We start from the raw sequence: 25,023 nt of genomic DNA, 5'->3' as shown, positions 1-25,023 counted from the left end.
CGTACATAGAGACGTTTTATGCTGGATAGAAGTTGGTGGATTTATGCGAGGAATGACATGAAATGGAATTGCATTATGACTTGGCACCAACGAACGAAGCCAGCAGCAGGATTATTTATTGAGCTATAATATATGTACTACCAGCGTGGTAATACCTATGTACGAACCACGATTGCTATTATAACTGGTTTGGTTTCCCTTCTGCGTTATAGTTAAATTTTGGCCATTTTATTGCACGAGTTGTCTGTCTATCTGTCCGTTACAATCACGACTCGAATCATGGAACAAAAAACGCTGATTCAGCAGTCAGTTCATTGTTTAGATTTTGAATTAAAGCAGAGTAATAATAACAGCGAAAGGCAGAGAGAGAAGCAATTATTTTATCATCTCTTCATCATCCTAAAGCTAACAATATGCAAAGGTTTTGGTGGTTGGAATGGATGCAGTCAAGTATGAATTTATTTTATGTATGCACTGGAACTATTTAGCGAAGCTTTTTTAGCGAGAGATAAAAAATACACGGATTTACGCCATGTAAATTACTTCATATTTTATTTTGATGGTAAAAATGTCCTGAAAAGAAATGCTATATACATCAATTTGTATGTAGTTATTATTTATACTGTTTTTGATGCTGCATGGAAAACCAGTAGTTGTCGCATTACTGTCATTTGAATATGATTGATTCAATTATTGCTTTTTAACTGCATGCTATTTATTGCTGGAAATACCTCCACTGTCGAATACCTACTTATGATATGTCCAATCTCATGACATAAATAGCAATGAAATCGGTATTCCCTACTAATTATAATTATGGGAATGTCTTTACTGTCAAAATTGAAACTCCAATTTTGTAATGACCTCTGGCAACTAAAAATGTGCATGCAAGTAGTTGAAATGGAAGGACTGGGCAAAGAAAGAAAAAGCCAATTAATACCACGTTAAGTACTCAGGAGACATTTAGGCCAGACAACAATCCAAGAAAAGAGTTCTATGAAACTGGATTAAGAGAACAGGGCAATACGCAAATAAATTAAAATGTAAGTACGAGTGACGTATGTACAACCAGCACTAACTGGAAGGAAAAAGTTGACGGATATACTCAACTTAAAAAAATTAAGAGCATGTGCAATTTTTTCATGTATATTGAACTTATTTAGGACTACGGTATGCGTACATACACTAAATGTCAGCATATAATGATACACATTACTCATGAACACATTTGAGAATTACTCATTTTTCTCGACTGTCATGTTTCTTCTAATTATTTGCTAATTGCTTCGTGCTGCATGCATCGCACATATTTCTTCCTTTGGGTTTCCTTGCCATGCAATATGTATAAAAACATGGGCAGATGGTGTACTTATCATCATTCATAAGTTACCTTGCACTAAGATATCAAGTAATCGTCATCTGCATATAACTGTGCCCTGTTCAACATGACAAGATCCGTATATTTGGCTGTAATTAGTCTCACACTCACTATTACTTCTTCAATAATATCAACGACATCGTGCAGTCCATTGGCCACTACGAATCTCAGAGCACTGTTGGACGAGGACGAAAATTCGGTTATACAAGACCACGGATCAGCATTGAAGGATCATTTACTTGAATCTGCAACTACACCAAGGCCCAAATCTCAAACAGACGCACAATTATCCAACTCAATCGGAGTGACAAATTTTATTTTGAACCCAAAAAATCCAGAAGGATCTCAACCATCATCTTCATCACTGACGTGCCATCCAGATTCTTGCGGCTGTTCGGACGACTTTCATCCAATTTGTGGGTCTGATATGGTAACTTATGGAAATAAGTGTCTTTTCGAATGCAATAAGAAATGTGAACCCAGCATCGTTCAAAATCATGAGGGATATTGTGGACGCATCTTCTTTAGAGATAGGAAGACGGGTAAAGTACAAGATCCCACGGTCCGCACATAATCAGATCTCATCAACTTTAGTAACATTTCACTAAATTTATAAGCATATCTAGTCCGTAAATGTATCTTGTAAATACGTACAAGTTCCCGTTAGCATTAGTATATATTAGTATTAGTATATACATATGCAAACTCTATTAACACAACTCAGGAGATTGTAGATTTTTGAATTTATTTTATTGTTCATGTAAATAAAATGTTTTATTTATGTATACGTTTTGTAGAAATTAAATAGTACAAATTTTTCATATGAATGTTGTCCATTTGTTTGATAACAATCCTCAAAAAAAAATATAAACAGGAAATGTCCAGCATAAAATGCTTAAAAATATTTGTTAGTGTAAATTATACTCATGCAATTACTTATCTCATGCCATTATAAAGTGAAAACTTAAACCCATAAAATTCCAAAATCATGCACATCACATTAACTTGGTGGACCGTTTTTAGCAGCAAATTGCATTCGTTCATCTTTGTCATACTTACTTCTCACATATTATCCCACTGCATGGCATCATCCAGCAAAGTTTCTGCCCTGCAAGGAAACATGTCTAAACCGAAACTTGAGAAATATTATCATACATTGTACGAGAGGATTCTTTCGAAAGATTACGGCTTCGCTATTTTCGGAGAACCTTGCGATGCCGTAACAATTGTTGAACTGGAAGATCATTTAAGCGTGGGAAAGAAAATAATGAAAGGTATGAGTGAACTATATTTAAAGTTTACTTATGCAAATGAGATGATGTAATAAATACATTTCTTAATAAATATTGCTGCTAGATCAAGACGTAGACGGAAAATATCACCGGGATCGTCCCATCGAAGACCACTTACGCCCTAAACTTCGAACGTTCTTTCTCCGCTCTCAGAGTACCTGTAATTTCAAAAAATTTCTAACTTGCGACAAAATCTCGCGACGTTGCAATTGTTCTCACAGCGCAATGATGCCGGAAGAAGGTGGTTGCAGTATTCGAATCGGGAAACAATGCGCGTTCACCGATCAACAATTAAACCAAGCCGGAATTCCAGTCGTTCCCGGTGAAGACGTGGAAATCTCGTGTTCTGGCGAAGATTCCGAATGTGTCTCAAGTTTCGGGGCTTCAAATAAAATATGCCGGTGCAAAAATGGCTACGTCTCCTATCCTGGCGGAGTTGATTGCCGGTCATCATCTTCCAACAGTTTTGATGACAGCGATAATGCCGAAAATAGTGTTTTTTGGATCGATACAAAGACAAAATCCACTGGTCGAGGGCGAAGCATGGGGAAAATTAAAGGAAAGTCAGCATCACGCCACATTATTGGCAGCAAAAACAATACGGACGACGATACCAACGAGTATTTCTTGTTCCCCGAAGAAATAAAGACGGATCTCTTGCAACTCATGAATCTTCGTGGATTTGCGGCCACCGGAGAACGAAGGAAAGAAGCGTCGTCGCTCTATGCAAAAATGGAGGCGGACAACGACAAGGAGGAAATGGTCATCAGGGACATTCACCTACGGAGGGCGGCCACCCTCAAATTTGGAGACCATTGCGACCCTGCGAAACAAGAGTTGCTTGATCACCCACCTTTAGCAATGCAGGGGGCGGATTGGGTCGACCCTAAACCGGAGTCCATCACGGCATGGCAGACTTCCATTTTACGAGATAAGAGGCCACTCTGCAACTTCAACAATGCGTTAAGATGCGATGCTACGAAACGTATTTGTCAGTGTGAAGAAGGTACGCATAATTAATTTAAATAAACTCCACCAACAGATAATAAACGAGCGGAAACGGAGTGCAGCATTTGGTACGAAAATTTGACATTTTTTTCCGTTTCGACATATTTATAACCGCTGACCTCATTTATTCTGTCGACATGTCGATGATCGTCGAAATGATTTCTGAAATCCCTGCTCCAAACTACTTTTAAATCCAAATTCGATATTTGTGAATTAAAATTAGAAGCACAGCGGGGAAAATGGGATTTTATTATGTTGAGGCGTTCTGGAAATAGACGGACAAAACGATACGAATACCTCCGCCTCATTTCGTTCCGCTCCTTAATAAACAAAAAATAATTTTCTCCTTGTTGAATTATCAGGCATGCTCTACCAAGAAAACAAGTGTCATCTCATGGTCGGAAGCAATTGTGGGGACGACCACCAAGGAACATTTGTCTTTGATCCGTTAAAAAATAAGAAGCGATTTTCGGCCCCATCTCCTCCAAGCTGTGTGTCTGGAGCTATTTGTGAATCCAAACCACTCTTGTTCACGTCGCAGTGCTGGTGTCCAGAGGGGATGACTTGTGGTGGAGAAAGCATTGCATCACCGCCACTTTCACCCCCACCACCATCACTTTACGCCGACATCCGGGCAAGATTCACCCTCCATTTGGAGGACGATTGCGATCCAAAGGCTCACCTCATGCTAGTGAATCCTTCCGGTTCGGTACTTATCATGTCACGTCATAACCAGAGGGAGGATATGTATCTACGAAAAATCGCTGTATTTAATATTTATGAAATATATACGAAAAACAAAAATCAGAATTTTTGTAAAATCTGTGAATAGGTTTGAATATAAATTCTTTCGATCTTTAGTGATCCAATTTCTTTGAGCCAAAAAATTTCGTCTCACACCGCTGAAATATATACAAATTACAAAATATACGTATTTTTGAAGAATGTATAACATATTGACATATTTTTCAAATAATAGCGGAAATACCTATACATACGTTTATGTCTGAAAACCTGGAAATATTTATGTAAGAAAAAAATATTTTGAAATTTTTGCGATTTATAAGACTTTAGGGAACACACCCAGTTAGACTGTCTGTCGTCATTAAATGAAAAAGTTTAAAATAAGTGCATATCCGCCTGCTGGTCATCACCTTATTTGATATTAGAAACTAGTGATAATTCATTTTTAATTCTGCAGAAAAACAAGTCAAAGATTACAAAATACGCCACCCGTCAATTTTTGCAACTTGGAAAAATTCCTAAACTGTTCCGCTGTCACGAAAAAATGTGAATGTTTCTCCTCTCTGACCGAAGAAGATGGACAATGTCGTGTTTCTAATAGGGAATCATGTCTGGAAACTTATTCTCATGGAGTAGAATTTTTCCCACGTGGACCACGAATGTGGAAGATCGAACAAGTGTTTCAACTCAAGTTTCAACCCGCATGCATTCAGAATGCCGATTGTGACATTGACGATCGAAAATGCGTGTGTAACAATGGGCAGGATGGGAAATTTTGTAGTGACGAGCAGTCCAAAATTTCTACAATACTGAAACGAAACAATGTCGCTGGCTATGAAGCTGACAAAGATGTTAACGAAGTATTCGAATCGTTGAATCAATACTCTTCAAATTCAGCCAGTGATGGGATTGAATTATAATGAAAAATGCAAGGTCGAGGGTGGAATCATGTCCGAGAGAATATTCAAGTTTTTCATGGAAATTGCAAACAGTGATGTCAACATTGCTGGGAGCAAAACCTTGTACCAATACCAGAAGGCGTCTAAATGGCTGAGTTACTTGATTCGAACAGGCGTCAAGAGTAAAACATAGGACTTGATGACTTATCAGCAAAATCGTCAAAATCAGCACATTTTTTTAACATTTCTCGGCTCTGGGAATTTATTTTAAAATTCTGAACTACGAATTTGTAGTCAGTAGCTTGATTAATATTTAGAGTAGCGATGAGTTTTTAAGCCAGTTTAGATGAGTTTCAATTTTTCTGAAGGCTTCTTTAACTTGAAATCTCCTTCAAAAATCGTCAAATCTGGAGTAAATACTTTTGAAAAATTGGCAACGACTTGCTCTACAAATTTGCCTTCCAGAATTTCAAATCCCTGAGCCGAGTAATGATTAAAAATGTACTAATTTTTTCCAATTTGGCGATGAGTCATCGAGTCCTAATTTTAATTATAAATTCAAAATCGCTAAAATCCTCACAACCAAGATAAACTTATGTAAAGCTTAAAAAAATTGATTGAATTTTTCCAGAACTTTGCAACGGATTTCAAGGTTTATTTTGTCATCACACCTCAGAAAAATGTCAATGTTATCCCGGCCACGTTTATGAAGATGGAGCATGTAAACTTAATGCTAATCAAGACTGTGATCCCCGCCCAGTAACAAATTGGGTCCCGGTTTGTCGCAAAAACTCGAAATGCAGTCCTTCCGTTATCAACTTCCGGCATACTTGCCAATGCAAAAATGGCTATAGTGGAGAATCATGCTTAGAAAATGCTACCCCGAAACCTTTAGAGTGCGATTGAGAAAATTTTACGGTAAACTGTGAAGTAAACCAAAATAATGACACCAACACCACCACAAATGTCGATTTAGAAAATAAGTTATACGACCTTGAGGACATGCTGAACAAAATCAAGTCAAACCGAAGTGCTCCTGAAGGTGAGAGCTGCAATCCACAACTTGAACTCGTATTCGCTTCACTGTTCCCGACTTTCCCCAACCATGATCTCCGAAATCCTACCCATTTGCCAAAGGGAATAGATCACAGTTGGGAAGTTTTGACCAAAATTTTCAATAGTTCCGATAAGTCATTTATCATTTGTGATAAAACGGCTCACTTATCATGCAAAAATGAAAGATGCGTTTGTGACTTGTCATGTCGTAACAAACAGAATGAAGACTTGTGTCGTGAGAACGAACATCTTCAAGTACACGAGGCTCACCTTGTATCTAAAATTTGCAGTTTTGTCGAATGGTCGAAAAAATTGAGGAGTTTAATGTGAAAAAATAAAAAATAACTCACTATTGACTAATAAAATTGTGTATTATTTAAAATCTCATAAATTAAATATGCATTCCACAAATTGTTGAAGTATCAAAACGATAAATATTAAAAGGACGCCGATGACTCTAAGTGATGATGCCCCACAAGTCCCGACCTCTCTCCACTGCGGGTGAGGAATGCATTGCACTCCTGGCTGACAGTATACATATCCGTTCCCAATGGTGGACGGAGAAACGTGACATCCCGACCCCAGAAGCGAGACGCAACGTTTAGACGAAGGCTCCTGAAAATATGTAGAGTTACATAGTTCATATTAGCTTTTTGAATTTAGTAGGGGGCTTATTTATTACTTACCCAGACCGTGTTCAAGGGCAGATTTCCGGGCGTAAGGGTCCATTCAGTGGGACAAGTACAGCGCCCATTAATACAGTACAGAATAGTTCTGAGAGAGAATTTAGGTGTATTTGTGTAGCATAATTTTGTACATGCTCTTATTTTTTTGGCTATAAAACCTTCGGCGTCACCATTAGAATATGCATATTCATATTCATATGCATATTCTAATGGTGACGCCGAAAATTTATTGGCGTTATTGCCGAAAAAACAAGAGTACTTTTGTACATTTCTTGTCCAATGCATTTACCTCGGCGTATCGCATCCAAACAATGGATCCCAGCAGTAGTCCCCAGAGATCGTTTTTGATTTACTCGTCGGAATCTGCTGTGAATGACCATGATTCTCAAAATCCAGTCCTGGACTTTCCACCGGGCGACCAACTTCAGAAGGATAATGGCTTTCTCCAGGAGGAAGTCTGGAAGGCGGAAATCCTGATCCAGCAAATGATGACGATGACGCTGCCCCAGATTCATCTCTTACGGAACCCTCACCACTGAAGTGGGATCCTTCCTCCTCATATTGAGAAAGCAGTGACAAGGGATGACCTGGTCCGGGATGAAGGTGACCAGGTCGAGGGGAGTGGAAGGAACTTGAATTAAAAAAATAAGGTCCACCCCCAGAAGAAGAGGGTGATAAAATTGGAGCGGAATATTGCTGACTTGCGACCACCACAAAATGGTTGATCAAATAAGTTATAAATGTGATTATTAATATTTTCCATGAACTTGTAGTAGCAAGTACATGACCCATGATGATTTTTATTGTCACATTCAACCAACGAATGAATGTTAAACGTGTAAAGCGTTTTAGGTGGAAAAAAGATTTGTAGAGAAGCACTAATTTCTTTTTTTAGGAAACTCCACCCGTAATAACAATGTGTCATAATGACAGGCAATCTAATCACTACCAAATACGTCGTAATGTTTGTTGGTTAATAAGTACATGCATACGTGAAATGAAGATCAGGTTGAGGTTTAGCATCACCATGTTTCATTCATTTTTCACTAACCACTAATCGGTTTCTCAACAGGAAGGTTTTTATTGACGTTGTCATTATGAAAATGAGATGCGGCAGTGCTACAATTTCTACGTCACACATAAATACATACATAAATTGCTCATGGAAGAATGGTGAACAAAGTGAGTTATAGGATTTAAAATGAGTCAACAATACGAACACAGGAAGTGTGATAAATAATTTAATAAGTATGTGAGCGTGAAGACACCTTTTGTTAATGATTAAAGATTATGTAATAAATTCGGAAACTTTGCATAATTTTTAGCCCGAACTTAAGGAACCATCATGTCCGCCTTGCGATAACTCTTATTTAAATAACTTATTTTATCGACTTGAAATTTGGAAAAAATCTGTGATTCGGTATGAAGGTGTCAAAAAGCTGAAATTTTGCATGCAACATTTGCTCTGTATTATGCCAACATTCTTTACCATTATGATTCACTATTTGGCAATTTAGAAAATTTTCGAAGCCTGACCCTGACTCGGGCTAAATCAACACTGACAGGTTTTACAAAATATTTTACTGATATAGTAATCAATCACATAAGGAAGTATAAAAATAACATTTTTTCCTACATTTATGTAACAACAAACGTAACAATAAAATTATCACAAAACTAAACTCTCTGCTTTTGCGTCCTTTCTTTAACATTATTATTGCCACTGACCAACCACCACCCAATTCCTAACGAGCTTGCACAAATTCCAATACTGACATAATTAACCCAGCTCAAAATTACGGTATCATCTTCAATACTAGCTCCAACAATTATCGGATATATCGCTGCCAGAGAGGACCCGCAGACAATCATCCAACCTCCCACAAAATCCGTAAAAATGATGTGCTTCTCCATAAACGCGCTGAAACTGGCGTAAATCGTGCTAAAGCCTAGCCCCACAACGCAACAAGCCACCCAAAACATGGTCACACTTTCACCAGCCCAGAAAAACAGGATCGTATTTCCAATAAAGACGATGACCAGACTGACCATCAACATTACGATGGGATGGACTTTTAAAATGATAAAAATTCCAAAAAATCGTCCCACTGCGAATGCTGCTGTCAAACCGGTGAGAACCGAAGCGGCGGAAGATTCTGATAAGTCGATGGCAGAATACTGACCAAAAGTCGGGATGAATTGTAAAGTACACATCTCCATCCCTTGATACGCACCTGCAGAAATATTATGTTTTGAAGGTTGGAAAGTTAACTATTCATTATTTTTAGTAAAGATTTTAGAATAAATTACCAGCGAACGCCCCCATGACCAGAACCAACTTAAACTTTTGCGAAGTTACGACATCCAGGATTGTTTTAGACGTTTTAGATTTTTTGAAAGTTTCTTCAGGTTCAGTTGGATTTGTAGATTCATTGTTGTTATTTTGATCATCATAAGTATCGTTATTGTTATTATTATTATTATACAGTGGGGGTTTATAATAGCGATAAAATATAAAGAGAAACACTTGTATGCAACATGCAGCAGCACTCAGGCTTCCACCGATTGAAAAGGGAATATACATTTTAGATTCGGATTGAGACATGGGCGTCGTGGTCACATCTTCATCGTCCTCATCGACATCGCCCCTTAAGAATGGTCCTAAAAGTAAGGGTGGAATATTGGTTCCCAACGCGTAGCAGAAATGTTGGCCTTGAATGAATGGACCAGATTTTTCCTAACGGAAGCAAAAGTTATGTTTTGAAAAGGGTTGAAAATCAGACTGGAATTTATGTACCTGCCAAATTTCAATCATCCAAACTACTTGTGTTGCATCGTACGAGCCAACAAAATATCCGAGCATTCCACCAACCACAAAAAATAAGGTTTTTGAAGGACAATGGGGCGTTAGAAATAACCCGGCAGCCATTCCACCAAGGCAAATTATGACGCCCAGTTGTCGGTTTATATACTTATAAATTATCATGGCTGCAATTTGAAATAAATACATACATTTTCAAAATTAGTTTGGCATTTTTTGCAATTATGTATATCTCTAAACTCACAAGATAACGCTCCAGCACAATAGCACACCAACATTATTGTAAAAACTGTAGAAATATCGTCGACATCGGTTTCATACTTAATTCTGATATCTTCCAGGGCAGGAGAATAAAAGTTGAAGGCGCAGCCCTGCATTGAGAGGAGTATTTGGAAGTGATAAGATTTTGAAAATAAATGTAGTCTTACGAAAGTTATGTTTCCTAACATGATGGAGATAGTTGTGAGATATTTGAGCTTTTTTGGGTGTGGTGGAGGTTGAGGATCATTTTTCAATTTTGACGTCATTTTGTACAAGAGGTTAAATGAATGTGAGTTTCTTCATGTGCGGCGAAATCAGACTGGACTAAATTAATTTAAAAAGTTATATAATTTTATAGGACACGAATATCGGACATGCTAAATATAATGATTTGTAAAATGATTATCAATTAAATGATACCGAGTACTTGAGTCAAGAGGTGCGAGATGTTCATTCTGGCAAAACTTCATCGGCATTGATTGGAACTTGATGTCAATTTTGATTAAGTATGCATATGTAAATTCCATGTAAATTTTTCTTTCATACCGTTTTATTATTTTTAAAACAAATTATTGAAACCTTGAATATTTCATTACCATATTTTTATTTAAAACTATATATGTACATAAGTATTAAGTGTAACAGTTTTATCCCAATTAAATAAATATCAAATTTTTTTCTCCATAATCTATTTTTTAAAAGCAACCCATAAACCTGCCAGAATTATGCAAAATACAAATAATCCATTCCTGCTACTATATTTCGTTGCAGAATTATCCACTTTTGTCGGACTTATGGGATATCCATTTCCATGCCCCACAAACTCGTGTCGACCAGGTTGATGATATTGAGGTTGCTGATTCGGAGTCAAAATCGGATAAAATGGGGTTTTATCCACATTTGAATCAACGCTTCCTTGTCGATTTTGCCAACAAACACCGAAATCTGCAGGGGTCATAGAATTTTCTGGTTGTTGGAATCTGCTCTGCTGTTGATGGTAGTCATGTTGCGGATACTGCTTCGCATTTGCAGAGGAGGAAGAAGCATGCGGAATGCAGGTTGAATCAGGGACACAATCCAACTTGGCCGTTTCTGACGAAGAGTACCATCGATTCTGAAAAACAGGATGTCTAAATTATGAATTTCTATTCATATCGTCACTGTTCGTGCAAAAGTTGTCGGTTGAGAAACGAATCGGAAACAGAAGTTGTCGCCTTCAAAACCGATAAGTTGTCAGATGAAAATGAGGGGAAAATTTGACACCATGTTATAGTTATGAAGTCTCATGTTTCCCAAAAATTGATCCGACAACTCCTGTTTCCGATTAGTTTCTCAACAACTTTTGCACGAACAGCAACGATCTGTAATCTTGCAATAAATTATTTCACCTTAAATGTACAAGGAGAACCCGGCTTGCTGACACATTTCGTTTGATAAGGGTCCCATTCCATGTTAAACTGGAGCAAAACCCCGTGAACGTAGGACGACCCACCTTGAAGACATTGACACTGTCGATTTATGCAGTACAAAAATGTTTCCCGTGAGCTGCAATCATCATCCTGTGCACAACTTCCACTCTGTCGGTTTAAAATTCCGGTCACCAAAATTTCACTCGCCGTAAAAGTGTGCAGAAATACGGCAACTGCGACGACCCGAAATAGTATCGTTATTTGCATCGCTATTTTTTTTACTTGGAGAATATTAACCCACAGAGAAATTTGATAAGACCTTCCATCATCGCGGAAGAACAACAAGTAAGAAAAAAAACGTATGCAACTCGCTCCAGAAAAGTCCACTTTATTTCAAATTCATAAATATAGTGCTACATTATGCCATGCACTTTGTTTAAACAGAAAGGAAATTGCCTCATCATGGCAAAGAAACGCGATTACTAATGCACTCGTCGAATATGGATGATGAGCACGAAGGAAGGAGTCAATGTCTGATTTGACTCACTTTTCGTCAAAGTGTGCTTCTGCTTTAATCTAATCTTTAATGGTGTGAATTAGTAATAATGCGACACGAAGACAAGGATTGACACCAATTCATGGAGGAAAAACAATATTACCACCTTTGTTTGAGACCAAATACGTACGTATTCAATATCCAAGCCATAGTCACTCACTGTATTTAACGTCGAAAAATAGTCATCATGGTGTTTTTACCCTTTCTGCCGGAAGAAGTACAGACTTAATTGCTCTGTGCCTTCTTTAACCGTGATGGAGGTGGAAACAACACGCATTCTCCATTATTACCTGAATATCTGAGCTACATATAGCGTACGTAGAAATGAGTGGTATGCATAAGTCGGACAGTAAAATCCACGACGCTTTAGTTAAATGAATTATTTAATGAATACCTAATTTCTCTTATACCCACGTCGGTCGGTATTCCTTTGTTTGATGTCTGTTTTTGTTTTGGCATGCTGGAAATAGATGGGAAACTAGACAGGTAAGTAAGTATATGAATGAAAGTGGGTCATGTCACCTCACCGGAAATTGACGTTTTGTTTTGTTTCGCGTGAATTTATGATTCAGCCAAAACCAATCCATATAGTCCTACATTTTCTGCTAAGGGGAACGAATCGATGGATATTAATATATCAGGGACGTGACTTTGTTACATAATTTGAAATTAACAAAGTATGCAATTAAGTAAAAATGATGAATCATATTTTACAAATTATGTATACCCCTCATTAAACAAATTCCGGCTAGATTTATTTAACAATAAAAATGGCTCTTAAAAATTGTACACTTTAAAATAAATAATACGACAAAAAATAGTCTCCTTGTATTCCTCTTCTAATGATAAGTAGTTATTTGGTTCTTTAAAGTCTCGTCTATGTACATATACATGCATAAAGTGAATTCATGGCATTACAAACAGATCCTGAAAGGCCAACCTCCTCCAGTTTTGAGACATGAGACACGTTTTGATTGCAAACATAGCAAAGTTTTTCTACTCAAACTTTTACGCAATCATGCAGCCAACAATGAAACCCAAGAAGTCCTCTTGGAATCACGATATGTACGCGACGTGAGAAAACCACCCAACCAAACCAACAAACCTTTATGCATTGTATGAACTATCAACATTTTCAACATCTGCAAGGTTTTTTGCCACTTATGTAGGGCTATAGCAAGATATAGCAGTTTGCAATGATATGCGATGGATATGAGATTCACTTTTTGCTAAAAAACATTCCCCATGTGCTGTCGTGTTATGATAGTCAAGATGGTCTTGAATCAAGCAAGACAACCAGCAATTATTTGCTTGGTTTTCGATTAAAACTGTGATTTTACATTTTGCTCAATATCTTTTATGTGCTCGTGATCTTTGATAGTAAATAAACCACACGCTTAAATCTGCTCATTTTATAATCCGTTCCTCATGTCGACCTATAGGTTCCTCTGCAAATTCCTTGAAAATGTGAGTTATTTTCATCAAAATACTAATTGAATAGTGTCTTTGACAACAGATTTTCGAGTCTCAAATATTCAGAAATCCATTTAGAAATAAAAATAAAAGACAACCTCAGCACTAATAAATTTCCAACTTTTTAGGGAAGTTCGACACAAATTTTGGATTTGCAAGCACAACTTAAAAATCATGCCTCGTCCAGCCACCTCTAGCACTGCAGGATCATCTGCGAAGTCTGAGCAGCCACCGAATAGAAGACCTGCCACGAAAGTTTCTTCAAACTCTGGTAATTTACTAATTATTAATTAATTAATTAAGATTGCAATATTATTCACCTCTCAATTGTACAGATGGAAAGCCGAGTAGATCTGAATACGCCAAAAGCTTTGCCTTCTCCCCCATGAGACTGCGACCAAAGCTGAGAAATCCCATTCCAACCTGGGGAACGAGGAACCGATCGGATATTCTTCCATCATCGTCTGCGAACCCCACTCCCGGTGGTGGTCGACGAATTGTTCCACCCCTTGGTCGCCAATGGCCCTGGCAAGAACGAGCCGCACGATCGGAAATATTTGTCAATTCGCTGAGATCTACTGACACCAATAATAATCCGGCCCCTGCTGGTCGACCAAATGGAGGAGCAGGTTTATACATACAAATAATTTTAAACTTTGATTATACAAATTTTAAGTAGGGATGACTGACTCATAAACTTATCTATTCAGGGCGTCGGGGTGGACTTCAACCCCAGCATCGTTGGCCGTGGCAGCGTCGTGCCCAATCCTCCGGCGTATTTCTCTTCGCCAACGACCAAACCACTCCCAGCACGACAAGCACAACATTCAACGTTCCCGTTCGAAAATGGCCGTGGGCTGAACGTGCCCTGAAATCTCTAATTTTCAATCAACCCGAAGAAAAAGTGACTTCGCGTCGCACGTATAAATGGGATCAGAGGCGCACCACTACCCCTTTTTTTGAAGACCCTGCAACGCGAGTAGCGACCACGACACTTGCTCGAAGGAAGGCGTGGCCCTGGCAAGAAATGGCGAAGGAGTCGCTCATCTTTAAACCACTCCCACCAAAACCGCCAAAGGGAATCTTGTACCCGTGGGACCAACGACAATCGGACCTTATCTTCGACCCTAATGCCAAGTTTGATAGCGTGAGTCGCTACAAAACTGAGTTTGTAAAGAAGCAGCGTTCAGATGGGAGTTCAATTCGGGCGGCAGGGTTGAGGTGCTACAAGGGCGAAATCGGTGGTCCAGTGGAGAAGGTGGGATTGGAAAAGAGACCCCAAGAAAAGGTCACTTTAGCCCTGGAAGAAGAAAGTAACAAGCAATTGGAGAAGAAACAAGTGGAAAATCAGCCAAATAAAATCAAACCGAAACAAAACAGGGTCAACTTCTCTCCACAAACGACCGACAATTCGGACAAGTCAAGTTCCTCCTCCGCGGACGAGAAAGAGAACAACGTTCCCAAGCCACAGCCCAAGAAAACTTTCACCGTCCTTCAAGATGTGTCCAACAAGGTCAAAAATGTTGAATCGAAAAGTGAAAGCAATTTGCTAGATCAATTTGCAAACATGAAAATAAAGCCTGAAAAACAGAAGGTGAAGCGAATTGGACAAATTGTTATGGAGAGGTCACCGAAAGGAAAAGTCGACGATAATCTGGAGGTTATCAATGTGCAAGATTAACGTTCTTAATATCGTGCAAGCTTTAGTTATCGAGAGCATTATTATGAATAGTCCTAATTACATAAGTATTTTTATAAAGAAATAATACGCTTGTAATATTTTTGGGTCAAATGCATGTTGCATAATGGCTTCAAGATCTCGTTGAAAATGTATATGTACATATTTACAGATGAATATTTATGTATATTTTATCTGAAAATGTATGTCTTAAATTTATAAATGTTTATGAGCTCTTGCGAATAAAATGTGTTATTGGAAAATATTTCGTTGTAAGAAAGACTGGCTCGATAACTAAATATTCGAATATGGATCGATAACCGACCTTGGTAAATAACACTAAATTTATTGATGATGTATTTAATACAAACTGCATGCTTATCAGTATTTCCTCTCATGGCGTGTATGTATTGAATAAGTAAGAACCTTTTATTGCGTGTCACGACATCCCCAGCACACTATGCATAATTAGAATTTTTGTAATTTATGGCATCGATCGGCTGTACCTTTGATCGAAAATATGTAAATTATATATTTTGTATGTCAGTTTTATTTCATGTTCATTAGAAACTTGACACTACTTCAGCACCTTTAAAAAATTTTAACCACCCCCTGAAAACATGGATCAAAATAAAATGATTTCTGAGCTGCAACGCCAAGACAGTAACATCCCGTTGCAAGGATTCTCATTTCCTAGATTAAAAGCGGTATGATTTTTAGTCATTTCTTACATAAGATTCGTAATAAATTATGTAATGAGAAAAAATTTGAGCAGAAATACAGAGAAAAGTTGGAGTTACCTGACCAATTTTTGAGAGCTTGTACCCTTCGTGAGGGGGCATGGGTCATCATCCTCTTTCTGAATGTAAGAGCTATGCATTTACTTTTAGAAGAAAGCTTGTAGATATGTAGAAATAAAAATATTTTTCTACTTGAAAAGTCCGCAGCTCTGTCCACGATTGGCGTCCTGTTCATGTTCCTGATTGAAAGACCTGACGAGACGGACATTTGGTGGCAGAATCGGTTTAAAAACGACTTTGACTACTATTACATGCGGGAGAACCCAGAGCTTATCCAGAGATTATGGCCTCGTACGTATACATATATATCTGAACACCAATCACGATAAGATAATATCCATCAGAGAAGTTATAAAATAAAATATGCTCAATTTCTAAAGTGTGGAAGCCATTTGCAAAAGCCGTCATTGTTGCCGAAGCGGTGTACTTCGTAACTGGGATGATGGTGGTCTATGCCCTGATCAAGAAAACCGTAAAAATATGCACTCGACTTATTTAAAATTTTAATTACCAAAACTTATGTATTTCCTGTAGGTGCACCCCTACATGTACATGCCTTGGATAGTTATGTATGATTGCAATTATTATTGTAATAATTATAAGTATTAAGTTAATTTATATTCATAATAATTTCCCACAGGACGACATTTCTTTGCTCAGGTTTTAAAATGCTTATAAAATTACGATGAACTATTATCTTATAAATTACTATTATGAATATGCCCAGTGATGTGGATAATGGCTTTCGTCATGATCATTGCAATATTCGTCCTGCTGACGTACAGACCTCTCACAGTTACTTGGGATGGTATTACCTGAATAATTTATGTATATACTTCCTGTGGGACCGATTATAATTAATTGTTCCTACAGTTGGACCAATTGCATGCGTTATTGTCTACAACGTCGCTTGGACGTATTCAGGTTTCGTGATCATTGCTCACTACAAGGTACATAATTAATTGATGTCAAAAACTTGAGATCTAAGCATGTTTTTAAAATCTTGTAAATATAGCGACGCTGGATCGTCAAGTACTGGAGAGATCGGGGCATGATGATGGGAACGGATACTATGAGCCGACAGCCGGGCGAAGGTTCAGGGTACTAAATGGGTCTGGGGACATAATTCTTTACCAACCTGGGTAAAATATGTAAACGAGGGAAACATTGCATACGATATGTATTAATCATGATATTATAAACCATTGCACTTAAGCTAGTTTAAGATAAGCACTTACGATATTCAATGATATAACACTCAATCACATGTAAACTTCTGTCACTTGTCGCAGTAAATACTGCAAATATCTGGATTCATAAGCGACCGTTTTAGTTCCGTAATTAATTGGAAAATTGTAATCCTCCGCCATTTGTGGATTTGCACTAGTTTCTTCAATCACGGTCGTGACATGAAGTCCGTGCTCTAGTAATAAGTCAAATAGATATCAATGTTATAATCTAATTACAAAATCACGCAGTATTCTTATACCTTCGCATTCCTGCAGGAGTACCAATGTTTCCTGAATAGTTTCTTTCGACACTGAGATATCAAATTTTACAAGCCTATCGATCAGTGATAAGATGCAAGTTTTCACGTGGAACCTAAAATTAAGGGAACATTATTCAATGCTAAATTCTAATTAGAACAAAGAATCAATGCAAATGCTTACCATGTATCCGGTCCCAACTTTGTGTCATAATCCAGCAAAGCTTGAAACATTCTATCAATTCCGAATTGATAATTGTACTTTGTGCAGTAAAGAGTCCCAATCACGAGACTCATGATCGAAGAGTGGAAGACTTTCATCCCTTTGTGACTCTCGACAAGCAAGATTTCCTGCTCTTGAATTTTTTGAATCAACTTTTCTGCTTCCTCATTTCGACCCATGAGCACGTAACAAACTGCTAAATTTGCAAGAGGGGCGGCACTAATTTGAAGTAACTGCAAATATATCCAAAAATGTATATAAATATGTGTAAAGGTGGACAATTTTTAAATAAAAACTGCAAAACTATTAATCAACCTCTAGCTGATATTTTCTTACGACGAGCTCATACAATCCTGCAGCTTCTTTAAAGTCTTTTCCACGGCGGTATACGACATGAGCACAGTTTACGAGCCAGGGGTCTCGGTCGTTTAGAAATTCTGCTCCAAGTTTCAAAATTTCCTCGACCTTTTTCAAATCGTCCTTTTCCCAGTAGAATTTTCCCAGGGTTAGTAACATGGGCATGTATGTTCTGAAAAAAAGATGATAAAATCTTGCTTTTAGTTGGAAAATCCCAAATATTCCTAAAGTTTATTGTCCTTGATTGTTTATTTATGCATATTACCCATCGATCAAGTCGTCAAATTCATTGCAAACTGTCCGTATTTCATCTTCGTTTCCGTACACTTTAACACTTGCAACCTGCATGAATAAATAAATATGTAATTAAACTATCCTGGCATTTTCAACATTGGAATAAATACTAAATTTGTATACCCTTTTAACCATGTCCAGCAAAGTCTTGCCCACTTCAACGCAATGTTCTGCCATTTCCTCGGATGCCTCATTTGGAGCAACTTCTTGTTTAATGAGGGACTCGAACAATCGTCGCATATTCTACGAAAGAAATAAACGTCAAGCTCTAAATGTACATACACATTTTTGCATTTGATCGGGAAATTATTATAAACAACTTGCATGGTTCATATATTTCATTTTGTACTCTCCATATGCAGCCATTATATCCGCAATTAGGTCAATCTGTGAATTTTTAGTCAAATCGAAATTAGTACATACATATTTAAGTACTTGGCACCCTTGCCCTAAATTAAGCATTGCCATAAATTAGTTAACTATTATGTACCTGTTCATAACGCCAGTAGAGAATCAACAAATTGACAAATGTTTCTGGTGGGAACGAAGACTGTTCCAATAAAAATCGTAATTTTCTTAAACTTTCGATGTAATCCAGTTGAACGTTGAGAATTGCTTGGTTATGCAAAGTAATCGGATCCAACTCTGAAAACGCACAATCAATTTTAATCCCTGGTCCCAAATGTGTTTAACTACTTGTTATGTGTAATGGTCACCTTCGTCTAAACGGGGTGGAAGGTCTTTCAGCGTATCTCTTGCCGCTTTCACTATAAGGTTAGCAGTTTAAACAATAATTATTTATGACATTAGATCTGCAACATTTCTAGCAAAAATTTACGCATACACTTTTGTAAATCGTACTCCACAACGGCTTTTAAATTCAGAGTTTCAATCAATGCAGATCTGTGCAACATTCTAGAATTTCCGACGCTCTGGACAGATTTCGAGTCTTCAGTTTTATGGCCCATTTTTAGTTCTGGAAAATTTACGGCTCCATATTCAATGACTTCACCTGAGAAAAACATTACCATTAAATTTTAAAATGGTTCAATTTGTGTAATATATATGTCAATATTATGTATGTCAACCAATATAATGTGCAGCGGTGGGTAAGTCTCCTGTAAGTCAATATTGAGAATAAAATTTTGTATTTCACTATTGGATTAAATTTCAAAAACCGAAATTACCTCGTTGATAACAGGCCACAGCTCGATTGTACCAAAGCAAGGGTTCCATTCCTATAATTTTTGAAGCATTTTCAAAATGTCGACTTGCTTCAGAATAATTTCCATCCTAATCAAATTAAAAATCATTTTTAGCAGCCAAACAAACCAAACATGAGCATTTTAATTAATCATAAAAACGATTACTTTGTACTCTAAACATCCAAGTGAGACTTCTTTATCGGGGTCGATCTTATTAAATTTTTGTACAAAAGCCTTTGCATCACTCCTTTCATCGCAACAGTATTGGATAGAAGCTTGGAGTTTGATAACCTAAAATGTGATCAAGTTTTTTAGCATGTTTTCATAACTTTGTAGAATTAGCGACACCAATTTGGTTTCACACCTTTTCTTGTAACGCAGCATCAACGTCACCACTCAGACAGGAAACAATGTTAAGTGCTTCCTCATAATTCGAAATGTTGTACAGAGCTTGAGCCAAATAATATTGGTATTGTGGAATATCTGGGAACAAGCTGTTTAAGCGTTCATAAACAATGATGGCATTCTCGAAATTTTGAAGCTGAAAATTGCAATATCCCAACAACGACAGGGCAGCTCGACTCTATTTGAATAAGTGAAAAAGTTCGTCGCTTGAATTACAATGGTCCCAGTCAATTTAATATTTAATAACTTACGGAAGGTTGCAAGTCCAAAAGTTGCTCTAATATTTCGATCGCTTCGGAAAACTTTTCTGTTTTGATCTAGTACATATGTTGAAGGTGGACAAATAAATTCGTGTGTTAGAATTACATAACAAATATGTATGATTTCATTACCAGTGAGTACACAGTCTTTGTAATTTCTCCTCTGGGAATCTCCATCTTTAATTTGTTTAATTTTAAACAATTATGCAAGAACTGTGAACTGAAGGGATTGATCGATTCTATTTTTCTGGCATTGGAATTTCCAAATTTTGTAAAGTGCAGACATATTTTCATAAAGTCTTAACAACCAATAAAGCCAAATTATGTTCAATTAAATATGTTGTCCATTGTCGATTTTATTTAACCACTAAACGATAATATTTTAAATGATAAGATTTTATCGCATTGTTTAATATATGTCTTTCAATTTATCACTCTTTGATGATCAGGGCTCGTTGCATCCTTCCAATCTCCGGGTGCAAAATGAACATGAAGTAACTGGTGACAAGGTCCACGACAAATGAAAGAATGGCCACAATCTTGATCCCCGGCGCATTAAATGACGAGATTGCAACAAAAAGCGACATTATTAAGGCCAAAAGTTTATATAGTAGCCAATATTGACCAAGTGGAGCAGAATCCTATGCAAAGAGTTAAATATTTTAAATGTACTTTTGCCATTTAAAAATGAGACTGCAACAACTAACCCGTTTGACACACAGGAATAAGAGTACTGCCGAAATTATCCTCCAAATGCACACCAAAAGTACAATGGCCAGACACCAAACAAAGACGCAGCCTATGAATAGAAATATTATAATTTTGAAAAAAATAAGTTTGTGAAATGTTTTCAGATTTTCAATTTACTTTCTAGTGCAGTATTTCGAACCACGTAGTTGTCCGATTTCCCTGCTTCATAAATAAACCTTACAGGTCTTCCTTCCTTAATCCATGTGTATACGGATAAAGCAGCAATTAATCCAGACACTAAGATTATTTATTATTCGTAATAAAATAATAAAACATATTTAATTGAGAATGAAAAACTAATTTTTCTGGGGTAATGTTTATTTACGAATGATTTCCAAAAGTCCCACAACTCCAGTAAACGCGTTAAACGATAAACCGCAGGTCCTGGTGCACTTCATTTTGAAAATAATTATGGAAAGCCAACTTGCAATATGTTTGCTATAAAATGGTCAACTGACACACTGTCTAAAAAAACTTGTGGGTGTATGCTGGAGATTTCATGTAGAAAATATTTACTTCTTTCCATAATGCGATTCTCATTCGTTTTAAGTAGTAAAAGGTGCTAATAGTTCCTCATTAAAATTCCTTACAAATTGAGACTACGAATATATTCACACAAAAGTAATTACACCATTTTCAGACCTACACTGAAACACGACTTCGTCATTTCGATACCTCTTCAATTTACGCTGCAATTCATTAACAGCTTTTTCCAGCTTGAAGATTCTCAACGAGACAATGGTCTTGTTAATATCGTTGTATTTTCTCATTTCCTCAACGCTCATCTCCGTGCCCATCCTTGCCTTGAGAAATTCTGCTGTCTGCAGGCGCATTTCGTCCATTTTTCGTTCTTTTAAAAATTCCTGATAGTAGTTTGCAGGCTGGCGTCGCAGTAAATAATAATCCGTTCCTTCCAGAAGATATTTAGCGTAGAGCTTTATCTTCTTCATTTTTTGAGCATCTTCAGATCGTAGAGCAGCTCTGAAGAGTTCTGCGGTGGATTTCTTTAACCCTTCGAGTCGGTCGGGTTGAAGTTCTACGAGGGCAGAAGTAGCAGGTTGATGTCCGTGACGGCGAAAAATGTGGTGAACAATGCTTTCCGCGATTCCCCAGTTTCTAAATTTTTCGTTGGCCAACATTTTTGCCTCAATCATGGACTGATTTAGAATGGCAATTAGCAAGTTTAGGAAGAGAATGTTGGAAACGAAACCATATACAGATCCATAGATTGGTCCAATGATTCGATTGGTGAGGTACAGCTCGTCGAATATTGTTACGTGCAAGGACTAGAAATTAAAAAAAAACTATTTGTGTCGATGATTTATCGCCAAAATAAACATATTTTTAACCATTTCTCGGCTCTGGAAATTTATTTACGACGAATTTGTAGAATGGGTCGTTGCCAATTAAAAAATCCACACCCAAGATTTTAACATTTTTAAAATAGATCTCAAGTTTTTTAAGTAATAAAATAAGTAATTTTAATAAAATTAGAACTCAACGAAACTGGCTTAAAGACCTAAAATTTGCCGTTCAGGATTTTAAAATAAATTCCCAGATGCGAGAAATGATTAAAAATTTGTTGACTATGACGATCATGAGAAGTTTTGGTGATGAGAAATTAATGTCACACTAATTTTAACACTTCATAAATAAATTACCTGTCCTATCAAGGTCAAGAAAGTATTTCCAAGCGTGCTAAACTGCGCCATTGAGCCTCCGAAGAATATGTACCCAGCACACGTAAACCCCACGAGCACAATGAGTACGACAAAGGAGAAGGCGAAAATCATATGAGACGCTAATCTGACTGTGAGCGAGGTCACGAGAAATCCCCCCTCCAAAAATACCAACAATCGCCATATCTTGAGGAAGCAAATGCACTGAGTAATGCTGAAGGCTGCACTTTGAACTCCGTCCCAGTACGCGATTTCTTGCAGGTTCACATACTCGTTGACTTTCATCAGTTGGATGGTTTCCGTAATGTTTTCCATCACGTAGTACTTTTTGACGGAGACGGACAAGGACGTCACAATGCCCACAATCATGACGATATTCAGCCAAAACCAGTACTGCTGGCATAAACGGAGTTCACTCGAGAAGCAAATGATCCAAATGAGATTGAGGACGAGCAGGACGGCAGCAATGATCAGGCTGAAGAATGAAACCTTCACCCAGGACAGACCTTCGAGGTCGTCATCTATCGTTAAGAATACTGGGGTTATCTGGAAGCCAAAGTTGAGTGAAATCACAACAATTTTCAAAAGCTGGTAGTTTTATTTATGTACCTGGAAACTTGTCTCGAATGAATGAGATGGGCCACGCTCGATGAAAATCACAACATTTAAAAATCGATTCATGTTTGGATTGTAAATTGTAAATTCCACAAAGACGCTGCGAGTTTGTTGGTCAATCCAATTCGTGCGTTTCATGTATTTCAGGACTGATTTAGTTTGTCGATAAGTTCTTCCCAGCTCGGCTACATAACCGCCGCCGTCATAAATTCCTTTGTGGCCTCTAATGTCCCGAGACCTAATGAAGGCGTGGTCAGTCTCATTGCCACGAAATTTCCAAATGTCGTTAGAAATGTGGAGTTTTCGATGGGTCAAGTTTTTCACTGGTAACCAAAATTCATAGTATGTTCCCTTCTCTTGGGTTGAAATGTCATAGTAGAAATAACAGTTTTTGAAATTGTCTTTCACGGAGGTTGGAACGTGGCATTTTTCTAGAGGAAAATAAACCAGACTTATCAATTCTTATTTTAGCGTATCATTTATTATGTATACATTAAGTGTGTGTACCTTTCGGTGCTCGGACTTGTCTAATTCTTGGCACACCGATTAAATAATTTATATGATCGTCTATTTCTACGACTCCGTATCGCGTCACGACATTATTCTTACCGTTGTACAGTTTTGCCGGATATAATGCTGGAGCAACAACGGTTTTCAAGTATTTGTAAAGTCTACATACATAAAAGCAATAATTAAACAGTGAGAAAACACATCGTGACATGAAAACTGGTTTGAATAAGTAGGAAGAAATGCATACTCTTCTGGTGAGTTGATATCTGCAGTTGCTCGATTTGTTTCCAAAAGACATCTCATATTCCGAACAAGCATAAGGTCATCAGGGCTTCGGCCAGCGTAAACGAAAATTAAGAGTGGTATCAACAGAAAGACGTAAAATAGTAGTTCCCCCATCGCATTTTTTACACGATTCCACCTGCGAGCAGCGATTTTGATTTCCTAGAATTTATGCAAGTATTTACATATCTGCAACTAATTTGCACAAAGAAAATAATTTCCCCTCACAAAAATCGTAGCATCCGAAAGTGGTGGATGTTTCCGCTCTGCCTCGAAAACTTTCATCATGATCGGTTTCCTCTTTCCGAAGGTGTCCCTGTCCGTTGACAGGATTTGAAACCTTTCCTCATCCACGATCGACCAATTTTTTGGCGTACAGGCAACGGTGAAAATGAAGGCACAAATTAAAATATTTATCGGTTGAACGATGAACACGCTTATCAAGAAAGATAACGCCACTCTCAACAGCCAGTCCAAACTTCGAAGATATCCGTAATGCAGACCGTAGAGGAGAGTAAAGTATAAAAAGATACAAATTGATGCCAAACATATCGTCCAAGCTATGAAGATGAACCACCACGGCAGTTTGAAAAATGCTGTCCTTTGTGGTTTCATTTCACACGTTTCAAACGCAATTTCGACATCGTCACTGTCAAAATCAGGATCCAGGAAGCCGTCCCCACGGTCAAAAACTTGTTGCTCCATGATTTTGAAGCGCTTAGTATTATTTTGACCATCACCACCACTTCCGTCCCCGGTAGAAGGTCGTAGCAAGTGACGTTTTATTTCTTCATTCATCAGATTTTCTACGTCGGGAACGTCGTTGTCTCCAGAATATACGAAGCTGTGGGGATGTTTGGACCGGATGGCGTGAACAAGACCCATCCGACCCCAAC

General features: G+C 37.6%; 8 protein-coding genes and 1 long non-coding RNA gene across 12 annotated transcripts; 3 read left to right on the top strand and 6 right to left on the bottom strand.

Moving 5' to 3' along the window:
• The first annotated feature begins 1,312 nt into the window (after positions 1-1,312).
• Positions 1,313-6,737, top strand: LOC118435424. Of its 3 annotated transcripts, none has more exons than XR_004834744.1 (3): positions 1,313-3,676; positions 4,041-5,503; positions 5,953-6,737. XR_004834744.1 is itself a non-coding variant. In XM_035851464.1 (3 exons), the coding sequence occupies exons 1-3, from the start codon at positions 2,896-2,898 to the stop codon at positions 4,942-4,944; spliced, it is 1,188 nt and encodes a 395-aa protein (XP_035707357.1). In that variant the 5' UTR covers positions 1,313-2,895; the 3' UTR covers positions 4,945-6,737. The 3 variants fall into 3 exon arrangements, 2 of the variants coding, with proteins under 2 accessions (XP_035707357.1, XP_035707356.1); XM_035851464.1 differs by having other exon boundaries at positions 4,041-4,382; positions 4,880-6,737; XM_035851463.1 differs by having other exon boundaries at positions 4,041-6,737.
• On the bottom strand, positions 6,730-8,016 carry LOC110849189. Its single transcript, XM_022096565.2, has 3 exons — positions 7,353-8,016; positions 7,064-7,151; positions 6,730-6,992 (listed from the first exon to the last, which is right to left on the bottom strand). The coding sequence occupies exons 1-3, from the start codon at positions 7,853-7,855 to the stop codon at positions 6,762-6,764; spliced, it is 822 nt and encodes a 273-aa protein (XP_021952257.1). The 5' UTR covers positions 7,856-8,016; the 3' UTR covers positions 6,730-6,761.
• A 609-nt stretch (positions 8,017-8,625) lies between these two features.
• On the bottom strand, positions 8,626-10,411 carry LOC110849188 (sodium-dependent glucose transporter 1). Its single transcript, XM_022096564.2, has 5 exons — positions 10,313-10,411; positions 10,129-10,255; positions 9,861-10,051; positions 9,374-9,800; positions 8,626-9,297 (listed from the first exon to the last, which is right to left on the bottom strand). The coding sequence occupies exons 1-5, from the start codon at positions 10,409-10,411 to the stop codon at positions 8,741-8,743; spliced, it is 1,401 nt and encodes a 466-aa protein (XP_021952256.1). The 3' UTR covers positions 8,626-8,740.
• A 365-nt stretch (positions 10,412-10,776) lies between these two features.
• On the bottom strand, positions 10,777-12,250 carry LOC110849282. Its single transcript, XM_022096683.2, has 2 exons — positions 11,534-12,250; positions 10,777-11,259 (listed from the first exon to the last, which is right to left on the bottom strand). Exons 1-2 carry the CDS (start codon positions 11,819-11,821, stop codon positions 10,834-10,836), a joined length of 714 nt encoding a protein of 237 aa, XP_021952375.1. The 5' UTR covers positions 11,822-12,250; the 3' UTR covers positions 10,777-10,833.
• Positions 12,251-13,173: 923 nt separating this feature from the next.
• LOC118435470 lies at positions 13,174-15,514 on the top strand. Its single transcript, XM_035851586.1, has 4 exons — positions 13,174-13,577; positions 13,712-13,854; positions 13,919-14,212; positions 14,294-15,514. Coding segments are annotated over exons 1-4 (1,410 nt in total). The 5' UTR covers positions 13,174-13,575; the 3' UTR covers positions 15,265-15,514.
• A 309-nt stretch (positions 15,515-15,823) lies between these two features.
• On the bottom strand, positions 15,824-17,862 carry LOC118435492. Of its 2 annotated transcripts, none has more exons than XR_004834802.1 (6): positions 17,732-17,862; positions 17,551-17,663; positions 17,300-17,484; positions 16,194-17,199; positions 16,062-16,133; positions 15,824-15,954 (listed from the first exon to the last, which is right to left on the bottom strand). It is a non-coding gene; the product is annotated as an uncharacterized LOC118435492 (long non-coding RNA). The 2 variants fall into 2 exon arrangements; XR_004834801.1 differs by having other exon boundaries at positions 15,825-15,954; positions 16,062-16,120.
• LOC118435491 lies at positions 15,829-18,076 on the top strand. Its single transcript, XM_035851648.1, has 9 exons — positions 15,829-15,968; positions 16,037-16,126; positions 16,202-16,352; positions 16,442-16,533; positions 16,596-16,630; positions 16,702-16,721; positions 16,789-16,869; positions 16,935-17,011; positions 17,077-18,076. The coding sequence occupies exons 1-9, from the start codon at positions 15,882-15,884 to the stop codon at positions 17,167-17,169; spliced, it is 726 nt and encodes a 241-aa protein (XP_035707541.1). The 5' UTR covers positions 15,829-15,881; the 3' UTR covers positions 17,170-18,076.
• Positions 18,077-19,657, bottom strand: LOC110849187 (tetratricopeptide repeat protein 30A). Its single transcript, XM_035851419.1, has 9 exons — positions 19,609-19,657; positions 19,510-19,539; positions 19,266-19,433; positions 19,138-19,188; positions 18,912-19,066; positions 18,746-18,808; positions 18,545-18,664; positions 18,393-18,469; positions 18,077-18,299 (listed from the first exon to the last, which is right to left on the bottom strand). The coding sequence occupies exons 1-9, from the start codon at positions 19,655-19,657 to the stop codon at positions 18,077-18,079; spliced, it is 936 nt and encodes a 311-aa protein (XP_035707312.1).
• A 965-nt stretch (positions 19,658-20,622) lies between these two features.
• LOC110849293 (polycystin-2) lies at positions 20,623-23,701 on the bottom strand. The gene is made up of 5 exons (XM_022096696.2): positions 22,703-23,701; positions 21,367-22,327; positions 21,159-21,278; positions 20,999-21,090; positions 20,623-20,932 (listed from the first exon to the last, which is right to left on the bottom strand). Exons 1-2 carry the CDS (start codon positions 23,087-23,089, stop codon positions 21,653-21,655), a joined length of 1,062 nt encoding a protein of 353 aa, XP_021952388.2. The 5' UTR covers positions 23,090-23,701; the 3' UTR covers positions 20,623-20,932; positions 20,999-21,090; positions 21,159-21,278; positions 21,367-21,652.
• Between the last annotated feature and the right edge of the window lie 1,322 nt (positions 23,702-25,023).

The sequence above is a fragment of the Folsomia candida genome, unplaced genomic scaffold (genome assembly GCF_002217175.1).
Source record: "Folsomia candida strain VU population unplaced genomic scaffold, ASM221717v1 Fcan01_Sc004, whole genome shotgun sequence".
Classification (NCBI taxonomy): domain Eukaryota; kingdom Metazoa; phylum Arthropoda; class Collembola; order Entomobryomorpha; family Isotomidae; genus Folsomia; species Folsomia candida.
Note: the sequence above shows the minus strand (reverse complement) of the source record. Positions and strands in the feature narration are given on the sequence as shown.

Coding starts and splice junctions, on each gene's coding strand:
- LOC118435491 (XM_035851648.1), top strand. CDS start 15,882: ATGGATCAAAATAAAATGATTTCTGAGCTGCAACGCCAAGACAGTAAC. Junction 15,969..16,036: donor CATTTCCTAGATTAAAAGCG/GTATGATTTTTA, acceptor AAATTTGAGCAG/AAATACAGAGAAAAGTTGGA. Junction 16,870..16,934: donor TCTCACAGTTACTTGGGATG/GTATTACCTGAA, acceptor TTGTTCCTACAG/TTGGACCAATTGCATGCGTT.
- LOC118435470 (XM_035851586.1), top strand. Junction 13,855..13,918: donor GAAAGTTTCTTCAAACTCTG/GTAATTTACTAA, acceptor TCAATTGTACAG/ATGGAAAGCCGAGTAGATCT. Junction 14,213..14,293: donor TCGACCAAATGGAGGAGCAG/GTTTATACATAC, acceptor TTATCTATTCAG/GGCGTCGGGGTGGACTTCAA.
- LOC110849189 (XM_022096565.2), bottom strand. CDS start 7,855: ATGGGTCATGTACTTGCTACTACAAGTTCATGGAAAATATTAATAATC. Junction 7,152..7,352: donor TTTGGATGCGATACGCCGAG/GTAAATGCATTG, acceptor ATTCTCTCTCAG/AACTATTCTGTACTGTATTA. Junction 6,993..7,063: donor TGCCCTTGAACACGGTCTGG/GTAAGTAATAAA, acceptor ACATATTTTCAG/GAGCCTTCGTCTAAACGTTG.
- LOC110849188 (XM_022096564.2), bottom strand. CDS start 10,411: ATGACGTCAAAATTGAAAAATGATCCTCAACCTCCACCACACCCAAAA. Junction 10,256..10,312: donor TGTTAGGAAACATAACTTTC/GTAAGACTACAT, acceptor CTCTCAATGCAG/GGCTGCGCCTTCAACTTTTA. Junction 10,052..10,128: donor TTGTGCTGGAGCGTTATCTT/GTGAGTTTAGAG, acceptor TTCAAATTGCAG/CCATGATAATTTATAAGTAT.
- LOC110849282 (XM_022096683.2), bottom strand. CDS start 11,821: ATGCAAATAACGATACTATTTCGGGTCGTCGCAGTTGCCGTATTTCTG. Junction 11,260..11,533: donor GTTCTCCTTGTACATTTAAG/GTGAAATAATTT, acceptor CCTGTTTTTCAG/AATCGATGGTACTCTTCGTC.
- LOC110849187 (XM_035851419.1), bottom strand. CDS start 19,657: ATGGAACCCTTGCTTTGGTACAATCGAGCTGTGGCCTGTTATCAACGA. Junction 18,809..18,911: donor TCTACTGGCGTTATGAACAG/GTACATAATAGT, acceptor AAAAATTCACAG/ATTGACCTAATTGCGGATAT. Junction 18,300..18,392: donor TTTGACGACTTGATCGATGG/GTAATATGCATA, acceptor TCTTTTTTTCAG/AACATACATGCCCATGTTAC.
- LOC110849293 (XM_022096696.2), bottom strand. CDS start 23,089: ATGATTGTGGGCATTGTGACGTCCTTGTCCGTCTCCGTCAAAAAGTAC. Junction 22,328..22,702: donor TCTTGACCTTGATAGGACAG/GTAATTTATTTA, acceptor TTTAATTTCTAG/TCCTTGCACGTAACAATATT.
- LOC118435424 (XM_035851463.1), top strand. CDS start 2,896: ATGATGCCGGAAGAAGGTGGTTGCAGTATTCGAATCGGGAAACAATGC. Junction 3,677..4,040: donor TATTTGTCAGTGTGAAGAAG/GTACGCATAATT, acceptor TTGAATTATCAG/GCATGCTCTACCAAGAAAAC.